The sequence below is a fragment of the Chlorella variabilis genome, assembly GCF_000147415.1.
Source record: "Chlorella variabilis unplaced genomic scaffold CHLNCscaffold_4, whole genome shotgun sequence".
NCBI classification, from domain to species: domain Eukaryota; kingdom Viridiplantae; phylum Chlorophyta; class Trebouxiophyceae; order Chlorellales; family Chlorellaceae; genus Chlorella; species Chlorella variabilis.
The window spans coordinates 939,564-949,851 of record NW_005435084.1 but is presented as its reverse complement, the minus strand read 5'-3'; the positions used below and the strand labels follow the sequence as shown (position 1 = coordinate 949,851).

General features: G+C 68.6%; 4 protein-coding genes across 4 annotated transcripts in view; 2 read left to right on the top strand and 2 right to left on the bottom strand.

Annotated features, from left to right (window-relative positions):
• Positions 1–1,985, bottom strand: part of CHLNCDRAFT_20354 (hypothetical protein) — a gene marked incomplete at both ends in the record, with an annotated part of 4,444 nt that extends 2,459 nt beyond the window's left edge. Inside the window, 7 exons of the mRNA XM_005850006.1 lie at positions 116–243; positions 479–549; positions 773–852; positions 1,041–1,177; positions 1,351–1,410; positions 1,618–1,727; positions 1,841–1,985. Coding sequence (XP_005850068.1) covers positions 116–243; positions 479–549; positions 773–852; positions 1,041–1,177; positions 1,351–1,410; positions 1,618–1,727; positions 1,841–1,985 — 731 coding nt within the window. The remainder of the gene's footprint in view (positions 1–115; positions 244–478; positions 550–772; positions 853–1,040; positions 1,178–1,350; positions 1,411–1,617; positions 1,728–1,840) is intronic.
• Positions 1,986–2,291: 306 nt separating this feature from the next.
• On the top strand, positions 2,292–2,841 carry CHLNCDRAFT_142097 (expressed protein; the record flags this gene model as incomplete). The annotated part of the gene is made up of 2 exons (XM_005850260.1): positions 2,292–2,647; positions 2,781–2,841. 2 exons carry the CDS (start codon positions 2,292–2,294, stop codon positions 2,839–2,841), a joined length of 417 nt encoding a protein of 138 aa, XP_005850322.1.
• A 59-nt stretch (positions 2,842–2,900) lies between these two features.
• On the top strand, positions 2,901–7,139 carry CHLNCDRAFT_142096 (hypothetical protein; the record flags this gene model as incomplete). The annotated part of the gene is made up of 11 exons (XM_005850259.1): positions 2,901–3,270; positions 3,463–3,577; positions 3,741–3,872; positions 3,979–4,076; positions 4,229–4,347; positions 4,503–4,646; positions 4,867–5,182; positions 5,404–5,480; positions 5,810–5,952; positions 6,216–6,319; positions 6,577–7,139. 11 exons carry the CDS (start codon positions 2,901–2,903, stop codon positions 7,137–7,139), a joined length of 2,181 nt encoding a protein of 726 aa, XP_005850321.1.
• Positions 7,140–7,538: 399 nt separating this feature from the next.
• Positions 7,539–9,771, bottom strand: CHLNCDRAFT_142095 (hypothetical protein; the record flags this gene model as incomplete). Its single annotated transcript, XM_005850005.1, has 9 exons — positions 7,539–7,580; positions 7,700–7,817; positions 8,013–8,095; positions 8,248–8,326; positions 8,502–8,633; positions 8,830–8,994; positions 9,156–9,266; positions 9,427–9,492; positions 9,668–9,771. 9 exons carry the CDS (start codon positions 9,769–9,771, stop codon positions 7,539–7,541), a joined length of 900 nt encoding a protein of 299 aa, XP_005850067.1.
• Positions 9,772–10,288: the final 517 nt, after the last annotated feature.

The following is a 10,288-nucleotide window of genomic DNA, read 5'->3' as shown; positions in this document are numbered from 1 at the left end:
CCTCCCTGTCCCTCTCCCCCTGGTCCCCCCCACAACACAAGCTTCCCAACACACCACCGCAAAAACACCGGCAGCTCAGTAGGGTGGGTTGGGGGGGCCAGGGGCCCTCACTCACCCTCCAGACAGCACCACGGACTGTGCGCCGACGTTGGACTGGCCCGCGATACCCGCCACGTGCGGGAAGTGTGCGCCCCACTGGCGGCAGTCCAGCCGATCCTTCCAGTACTCTCCCACCTTGATGCCCTGCACGCGCACAGCGGCAGGCGCGGGAGCACGCGGCGCAGGGTTGCTGTGGCGCCGCAGACAAGGAGCTGCTGCTGCTGCGCGTCCTGCTGTCGGGAGTGTGTTTCACGCCTGAAGCTTGCGCCAGAAGCCCCGCTGCTGTGTCCGGCTGTGCCCCGAGCGCTGCAGGCCAGCAGTGCCAAGTGTAGCGCACGGCATGGCAGGCAGCAGGCGAGGGGAAGGGCGCGGGGCTCACAGTGCCGCGGGGGTCTGCCTCGGGGGGGATGGGGCCAAAGTGGTCGTTGGGGATGTTGACCATGATGCGCCCTGCACAGCAGGCACAGCAGGATGCCGGGTGTCACAGCAGGTGCAGCAGGACGCCGCGTGCCACAGCTCACGATGCAAGGGATGGAGCTGGGCCCAGCGCCCAGATGGCCGGGTTCCATGGTCGGGCTTGGGCACAGCACTGCGCAGCATGGCATGCAGGCGCAGCGAACAGGAGCCACCCCGCCATCCACGCCAGCTGCAGCCTGGCGACGGGGTGGCGCACCCGAGGCGGCGTTGGCGCGGCCCGCACGCTGCGCCCGCTCTGTGGTGAAAGCCTCGTCCGGCCGGTCATCATTGTTGATGCTGCAGCAACAGGGGAGCGCAGGTGAGCACAGGTGAGACGGGCGGCGAGGCAGAGGTCTGGGGCAGCAGGGACAAGGGCGAGGTCTGGGGCCGTGTGCTGCAAGCTGGAGGCCCGCCGACCAGCCACGTGCGCCGCTCCAGCAGCCCACCACGCCAGACCGCGCCAACACGCCGGCCGGTCAGCTCACCGCACAAACGGCTTGCTGGCGGCGCGGGCGTCTCCGGCCTTGAAGGCGCGGATGGCGACCGTGAGCGCGGTGTTGATGCGCGGGTTGGCCGCAAATTTGGCGCCAAACTCGTGGCGGCACGAGGGGCACGCCTTCTTCTTCGCCTTGTTCACCAGATCCTGCACGGGCGGGCGGGCAGGCAGGCAGGCCACGGGTGGGGGCTCAGCCGCCACCGCAGATGGGCGCCCGCTGGCGGGGCTGCCAGCCAGACTGTCAAAAGGCTGCAGCCTGCAGCCTGCAGCACAGCCCCCTTGCCCCCATCCCTTGTCACAGAGCGTCGCGCTGGCCGCACCTGGAAGCACTTGAGGCAGAAGTTGTGCTGGCAGGGGGCCTGCAGTGGTGCGAGGGGGCACATGTCGCTGTCTGCGACAGCTGGCGGCAGGCCCCGGCCGCCTGTCCCTGCCTGCCGCTTGCCGAGCGTGCCTACTGCCCCCAGCGCTGCCCTGCAGGCATGGCCAGCCTCAGGCATGCCCCCCTTGCTACACTGGCCAAACGGGCCAGGCCGGCAGCAGGGCCTCGAGGCAGGCAGCGAGCGCACCGTGACGGGGCGCACGCAAAGGTCGAAGCAGATGGCACACTTGAGTGTGTCGTCGTCCAGCAGGCTGCTGTCCTTCTCCTCTCCGGCCGCCGCCTTGGCCTTGTCATCGGCTGCAGGGAGGATTTGCGCACAGCAGGGCGGGTTGCAGCGCGCCAAGCTGGGGAGAGCCGTTGGCCGGCGCCGGCAAAGCGGCGGGAAGGCGGCGTCGGCGCCGCGGCCTCACCCTTGGCCGTCTCCTTGTCCTCCTCGCTGGCCTTCCACTTGCCGCTCATCAGGTCCTGCCGGGCGGACGCCTTCTCGGCATCCGACAGGCTGGGGTCCTTGTTGATTTCCATGATGCGCTTCAGCAGCTCATGTTGCGACAGCATGGTGGCCGTTGCTGGGTGTCCCTGGCCAGAGCGGCGATGGCGCGGATAGCTTGTGCAGATGCGATCACTCTTCCACACTCAAACTCGAACTGAGGTGCTGTGGGGGCTCCCAACGCCAGCTGAGTGATTAAGGGATGCGGGAGTGGAGGTGTGAGCGGCGTGGCGGGCCCCGGAAATTGAACTGAGTCTCCCAGGCGCAGGCTGGCCTCATGCGGTGCGCGGCGACGGCGCCCCGCTGGCAGTGGGGCCACAGAACAGCCTGAGGACCCTGCTGGCTAAACCCCATTGCCGCCCACCCCCAGGGCGATGTCCCAAGGCTGCCCTGAGGACAGAGCCGCAGCCCAGCCAGCAGAGGTGGAGTTGGCTGTGGCGCTGCAGGTGAGCAGGGAGCTCAAGTCGCGGAGGAGGTCCAGCTCTAAGGCGTCAATCACCAAGGCGCAGCCGCTGAAGGTGGCCCGGGAGGAGCCCAGTGGGCCGTCTGGCGGGCGCACCTTTCGGCACGCGTGGCGGCAGACGGCAGGCGAGCTCAGCGAGGCCGACCAGCGCAAGGCGGTGCGGCAGGCGCTGGAGGTGTTCCGCCTGCTGCCGCCCTCCAGCTCCTACGCCCAGCACCGCATACGGGTGCTGGAGAAGGCGCTGCAGCTGCTGGACAAGGGAGGCAGGTGAGGTTGTGGCTGGTAGGGAGCAGCTGCGAGTGGGCATCCTCTGCATTGGGTGCATTGGCGCTGTGCAATGTGTCATCTACTGAAGGTTGCTGCCAACACCACCCGGCGCATCGGCTGCCGCTGGCTGCAGCGACCGGTCCTCTGAGGAACGAGACGAGCTGCAGCAGCTGCTGAGCCAGCTGAAGCTCTGACCACCGCGGGACCGGTGGCTCGGCCGCATCTTGCACACAGCATGGCGGGCAGCCCAGCGATGGCAGCACGCCGCGCCGCCGCACCGGTCTGGCGCGCGCTCGGCTGCGGCGCCGCCGCCGCGTGCAGCAGCCACCTGTCGGTGCTGGAGCTCTTCGGCGCCGCTGCGGCAGCCTCCCGCCTGCTGTCCACAGCCGCAGCGGGCGGTACGGAGCCTGCGCCACCCGGCGGCCCCGCTGCGCAGGAGGGTGGAGGCGACAGCGCTCCTGTGGTGATAGCGGGCGGTGGCCCCACAGGCCTCACCACCGCCCTGCTGCTGGCCAAGCTGGGCGTGCCCAGCGTGGTGCTTGAGCGCAGCAGGGCGCTGACCGACCACCCGCAGGCGCACTTCATCAACATGCGGTGCATGGAGGTGCTGCGTGGCCTGGGAGGTGGGCAGGCTGCGGGGCTGGCCTGCACGGCAGGGCTGGATTTGGGGCGGGCTCGGCAGCGGATGGCGGCGTTGGTGCCGCGCTGCTGGTTGCTGCGTGGCCCTGCCTGCTGAGCAGGCGTACTCGCCGCCTTATCCTCCCTCTGCCGTGCGGTGAGTAGTGGGGTGCTTGTCGCTGCCTGCCTCCCTGCAGATCCCAACCTGGCCAGCCAGGTGGTGGCGCGCATGCCGCCGCTGCAGCAGTGGCGGCGCTTTGTGTACTGCACAGGGCTGGGGGGCGAGGTGCTGGGCATGGTTGACCACTTCAAGTGAGCTGCGCACCTGCTGAGCTGGCAGCATGCTGAGGTGGCGGCACGCCCAGGCTGGCAGCACGCACCACACGTTTACAGCCTTGTTTTCGCAGCAAGCTGCCTCCCCGCCCCTCTGTTGCGCCTGCCATCCACCCCACCGGCTGCCCTGCCTTTGCCGCAGGGGCCAGACCAGCCCCTACCAGCCCGCCATCAGCCCCGAGCCGGTGGGCCACCTGGCGCAGCACCGGCTGCTGCCGCTGCTGGTGGAGGCGGTGCGGCAGCAGCCTGCCATCGACCTGCGCATGGGCCACAGGTGGGGCCGCAGCCTGGGCTGATTGTGCTGGCACCAGCGTGGGGCTGGCTGGGATGGCCCTGGCGGCCGTGGTGGCTGCTCATGCCTGACGCACGGTGCCCTGCAGCGTGCGGAGCTTCACGCAGTCGGCGGAGGGCGTGTCGGTGGTGGTAGACGCGGCGCCGGATGGCAATGGCGGCGGCGGCAACATCTATAGATTAGCAGGTGGGGGCGCGGCTCAGGGGCTGGGCTTAGGGGAAGCACACGCAGCGCTTGAAGCTGGCAACGTCTGGGATCCACGTTCATGGCCAGTTCTTGGGCAGCCAGTCACCTTCCCATCCCACTGCCCGCCTTGCCTCGCCTCCCTTGAACCGCAGGCCAGTACTTGGCGGCCTGCGACGGCGCGCGTGGCGGCCTGCGCCAGCAGCTGGGCATCGGCATGGGGGGCCCCGGTGCCATCCAGCACCTCATCAACATCCACTTCCTCTCGCCCCAGGTGCGTGGGTGTGTGGGCGCACTTTGCGTGTCTAAGAGAGAATGCCTGCCGGCGAATGGATGGATGGGGATGCGCCCTATCGGCTCCCTCCCTCCCTCCCTGGCCCGACCCCCCCCGCTGCGGGCCGCCGCGTCCCGCGCCTCCCCGGCCTGCAGCTGGGCGCGATGCTGCGGGGGCGGGGGCGGGAGGGCATGCTGTACTTTGTGTTCAACCGGGACGTGATTGCGGTGGTGGTGGCGCACAACCTGGAGGAGGGGGAGTTTGTGGCGCAGGCGAGGGGAGCTGCTCTGCGCTTTGCCGTGCTGTGCTGCGCTGTGCTGTGCCGTGTCGTGCTGTGCTGCGCTGCGCTATGCTGTGCTGTGCTGTGCCGCGCCGGTGTTGATGTGCTGAGCTGCTCTCCAAGCGTGGCATGCCCCATGCCCCTGGTTGTCGTCGGCATCACCGCTGCCGCTGCCCCGTCTCTGTTGCGTGCACCATATACGACTCACCTACGCCCCGATGCACCCTGCCCCCCAGCAGGTGCCCTACTTCCCGCCACTCCAGTCGGGCGCCGACTTCACCCCCGCGCGGTGCGCCGAGATCGTTCGCCAGGTGGCGCGCCAGGCCGACCTGGCGCTGCAGGTGCGCACCATCCGCGCGTGGACGATGGCGGGGCGTGTGGCGCACGCATACTCCTCCGGGCGCGCCTTCCTGGTGGGCGACGCCGCGCACGCCTTCCCGCCCTCGGGCGCCTTTGGCATGAACACCGGCGTCTGCGACGCGCACAACCTGGCCTGGAAGCTGGCGGCGGTGCTGGAGGGGCGGGCGGGGGCGGCGCTGCTGGACTCCTACACAGGTGAAGGGCGCCGCGCGGCCCTGCTCGGGCCGGCGCTGCTGTGCCCTGCCTGCCCTGCCCTGCTCTGCCCTGCCCTGCCCTGCTACTGCGTGCCGTCCTTGCCTGGCGTGTGGCCGCGCGGCCAATTGCTTGCCATCGCCGCCCGGCCGTCACCACTGCCTCTGCGCCACATCGCGACCGGTGCCTTCCCGACTCCTCACCTCCCCGTTGCCCGACTGCAGTGGAGCGCAAGGCCGTGGGCACCGCCAACATGCTGCTCAGCGTGGCGAACTTCAACGAGGCTCTCAGGGTGCCGCAGGTGGGCAGGGCAGGGGTGCGCTGCATGGGCTGCAGGTGCGCAGGGCTGGGGTGCGCCATGCGGGCTGCGGCTGGGCTGCGGCTGGGGTGTGTGGGTGGAGCACGGCGGGAAGAAAGCAGCTGGAGCGCATGCAGGGCGGGGAGGCAGGGGCGCACCGCATGCCGCCCAGTAGGCCGCCTCCCACCCCCTCGGCTCCCTCACAGCCTCCCCCTGCACTGCAAGCTCCCCACGCGCACCGATACGCACACACACACACACGCACCAAACCCCACCGCCGCCGCCTCCCCACCCACGACGCCGCCGCCTCCCCGCGGCCGCCTGCGCCTCAGATCCTGGGTCTGGACTACAAGGCCGCCAACCTGCTGAGCGACGTGCTGGCGGCGCCCGTGCTGGCCTGGCTGCCGCCCGACGTGCGCCGCACGGTGCTGGAGGCGACCATGTCGGTGGGGAAGGCGGCGGCCAGCCCCATCAGGTGGGAGAGTGTGTGTGTTTGTGTGTGCGTGTGTATGTGTTTGTTTATGTGTGTCTTGTGTGTGTGTGTCTGTCTGTTATGTGTGTGGGGAGTGGGCGGCAGGCTGTGTGTGTGTGTGTGTGTGTGTGTCCCCGTGTGGGTCTGTGTCTGTGCGTGCACGTCGAGTGGAGGCTTTATCTGGCTGGCAGCGCCCGCCCGCGCTGCTTGCTGACGTCCCTCGCGTGCGTGCCGTGCTGCTGCCGCCGCCGCTCGCGACCCCGCAGGCGGCTGCGCCGCTCCGAGCTGGCGGCTGTGTTTGACCACGGCGAGACGCTACGCCTGCAGTTCCCCAAAGAGGACCTGGGCTATGTGTATGCCGCTGGCGCGGGTGGGTGGTGCTGTGTGTGTGTGCGTGTGTGTGTTTTAGAGAGTACGGGTGGGGTTGGTGGGACGAGGTGGCCGTACAGTGAGGTGGGGCGGATGCTGGCAGGGCAGGCTGGCAGCCAGGCAGCCGAATGGGAGCGTGCCACCCTGTTCTTGCTCCCCGCTGGGCTGGCGGCCTCCGCTGGCTGAGCACCTCACCTGCTGGGCTGACCCCTGCTGCCGTGGCCCTCCTGCCGCCCCCCCCTGCCTGCTGCCGCGCAGTGTGCCACAGCCCCGGGGACGCCGCCGCCCTGGCCGACTATCAGCGCCCTAAGCCGCGAGATGCGCCCTACACGCCCACCACCCTCGTGGGAGCCCGCCTGCCGCACGTGCCCATCACGGTGCAGCAGCCGGGCCGGCTGCTGTCAGGCGGCGGCAGCAGCCAACACGTCTCGTCGACGATAGACCTGCCGGCGGCGGCGGGCACCGCCCTGCTGCTGCTGCTGTCCGAGAGCCAGCAGCAGGCGGCTTGGGAGGCGGCGGCCGCGGCGGCCGAGCGCGCCACAGGCGTGCCAGTGCTGCCTGTAGTGGTTGCCCAAACCAGGGCCGGCACAAGCAGCAACCGCGCCGCAACCGGGAGCTCCCAAGGCACCACCGTGGTGCTGGACGGCGGCGACGGCGCCTGGCTGTGCCTGCGTGGCGTCGCGCCAGATGGCGCCCTGCTGGTGCGCCCTGACGGGCATATCGCCTGGCGGGCGGCCAGCAGCGGCCAGGGCCAGCAGCAGCTGGCAGCGGGTCTGGAGCGTGCGGTGCGTGTGGTCATGGCCAAGCCGCAGCGAGGCTGAGGCTGGGCAGGTGGTCAGTGGCAACAGCAGCCCACACAGCCTTTCTTGTCATTCCCTTGATCGCTTGCCCTCCCGTGACACCCGCTCACACCTATTTTTGGCACCTCCTGGCGCCGCCGAAACTGCACTTGTCATTTGATGGGCCCATGAGGCCGATGCACGCCGCTCACGGGAGATTTCAACCACATTCGTCCGAGCGTCTAGTACAGGGAGCTTGCAACAGCGGGAGCAGAGTATCCTGCCCAAAGCATCTCATAGCACAACGATAAGCAGAACAATAGTCCATGAGTCGGCAGAACGTGGGACAGATCGGGACAGATGGGGTTCCTGTGGCACAGCAATGCGCTGGTAGGAGATGTATATTTTATTTGTTTGACTTCCAATGAGAATGCAGCGGCATCAGCTCGAGTCGCAAGGGTACTTGCCCACGACCGCCTCCACCTGCAGCAGCATGCACAGCATTTTACTCGGCGAGCCAGCACAGCACACCTGGCACAGGGCCCTAGGAGCCAGCCATGTGCGGGGCGGGCACGGTGCCAGCGCACGCCGCTCAGGCTTACCGGGGTGCCAGCGGGCGCCTGCTTCCACTCCATGTACTGCTGGTGTGTCAGTGCCCACGTCTCCCCTGGCTGCTCAAAAGCCCAGCCCAGGAACTCAATCACCGCCTCGCGGCTGGCGCTGCACAGAGGGGAGGGGAGGGGCTGGGGAGCAGAGTGTGGAAGGGGATAGGTGGGCGGGCGGGGCTGATGCTGCGCAGAGGCCGGCGATGGGAGCAGATGCGCAGGTGCCGAACAGAGGTGCAGGCGTGGCTGGAGCAAGGCACGAGCGGCCCGGCAGCAGCTGCAGCAGCGGGGCGCAGGCGATGGTGCCCACCTGTCTGCCAGGTACGGCTCATGCACGTTTATGGACACCGGGATGCCGGTGCCGCGCTTGCGCTCGAAGTCAGCCTGCAGCCTCTGCAGGGCTCCAGGGGCAGGCAGGGGAGCAGGCGGGCAGCAGGTGGGTGGGCTGCGGACCCACAAGCAGGCCTGCCACGTGCACAGCAGACCAGCGCGCATGGGAGGTGCGGGGCCACTGCCAGAAGCCGCGCAGGAGGGGTACCGCGCACCTCGACGATCGACATGCCGTCCACGGGGGCAGGGTCCGTCCTGCGGAAGCTGCCGGGCGCGAGATAGGCGGGCACCTCCCTGCGCCAGGGGCGAGCGGCGCAGGCAGCGTTGGTTGTGCAGGCGCCCGTCTGCAAGAGCTGGGGAGGCCCTGCTGACAGCAACATTGTGCACCTCAAAACCACCAGCTGGGGTGCTCTCGTCGGCAGCCTGAGCTCCGCTATGCTTGTGCGCCCGGGCTGCGTGCTGCGCTCACCACAGCGGCAGCTCCTCCCACTCGCTGCACTTGGCCCTCTCCTCGGCATTGTCCTGGCAGAAGTCGAGGTCATAGGTGCCATTGAGCCAGCCCGACTGGCTGTCCTCGAAGCCGGTCAGGCTCGAGTCGTACCTGCGCAGGTGGTGTGTGTGTGTGTGTGGTGGTGGTGGGGTTGGTGGGTGGAAATGTGGGGCGCATGGTGCAGCCGAAAGCAGGGTCTGGGCCAGTGAGCAGCGCACAGCTGCAGCGTGGGCTGCTGGCCAGGTGGAAGATGGTGGGCGGGCAGGCGCAGCGCAGGCATGTCGCGCAAGGCACGCACACGCCGCACCCAAAGCCCAGGTCTGCCAGCACGCGGCCCATCAGGTTGTTGATTTGGAAGTTGGGAGCCCTGAACCCAACCACCTCCTCCTCCGGTATGCTGCAGGTGCCGGCCAGCCAGTCGCGCTGCCCCCCAATCTCCTCCGCCCACTGCTCATAGCTGTACTCTAGGGTCCTGCAGGCAGGCCGCAGGCGAGCGGGCGGCACAGGCAGGTGGGCACACAAAACCACAGCTGCCAAGGGCCCAAGGGCTTCAAGCGTGATCGGCGGGCCGATGCTGGCGCAGGGGGGTACAGCGCAGCTGGGGCAGGCGGCACCGCGACAGGCGCTGCTCACTCCTCGCTGTGCGTCATGGTGTGTGTGGCCATCTCATGACCCAGCCCATACGCCTGCGCCACCACGCCGCAGTCCCCGGTGTCGTCGCCGTGCAGGCAGCAGCAGGTGAACCTGGGGGAGATGGCGGCAAGCGGCAGTGGCTGTGAGGGAAGTGCAAGGGCGGGTAGAGCGGGGGGGGTAGCGCTTGCTGTGCGGTGGGTAGCCAGCTCGCGCCCCGCCTCCTCACCACGTCATTGGAATTCTACAGCCGTTTGGGTTGCGCACCCCTGACTCGATGATGGTCTGGTCATAGGCCACCTCCCAGGTGCTGGGGAGGATCCCGCCATCGAGCGAAAGGCTGCGAGCGATAGGGCAGTGGCGGCGGCGAGGGTGGCGGCAGGCGGCACTCGTCGGCGGCCGTAGCGGCGGCGCATGGCATCCGAGCAGGATTGCTTGCAGAGCGTGTGCGAGACGCTGGAACAGGCTGAACTTGCTGGGCAACATGTTTTGCGGGCAACATTCGTGTGTCTCACAGTATGAAGTTGGGGGCGCTCGGTTGACTCGGAGGTTCGGCTGCAATGGCCAGGCTGGTGTATAAGGCCAAGAACAGCAGGCCGCGCGGCACATGCCCACACATGTCGCCCCGAGACACGAGCAACTCAGTGGTCTGCAGGTCGTTGTGTAGACACGGGTTTCAGGCGATGAAAATCACCAACAACACAGAGGGGGAAGAAAAGTGTCGCAGCCCAGCTCCACCCGGCCGTGAAGGTGAGCGTCCTCCACCCATAGGCAGACCACCTCGATAGGTCTGCTGCCTGCTGCTGCGCTGATGCACCGCAGCGCCCTTCCCCAGCATCACAGCTGTGCGCGCAGGATCCAGCTGTGCCTCTCTCCTTCTGTGTCCAAGTGGCGCCGCGAGCGGGAGCTGCTGCGGGTTCGGATGCGAGCGTCGACAGTCCCAGCTCAAGCCCCTAGGTGTGTTTCCCCACGAGCTGCTGCCACGACTCAGGAAAAGGCCGTGTGTGCTGTGATGCGCAGTATTTGACAAGCAAGAGGCCAGCGGGGGGGGGGGGGGGTCTCAGCCTCAACAAGCACAGTGAACAGGGGGCAGCGCTCACGCCCCGCCCCGTCGACCGCCGCCTGGGGAGCCGCCC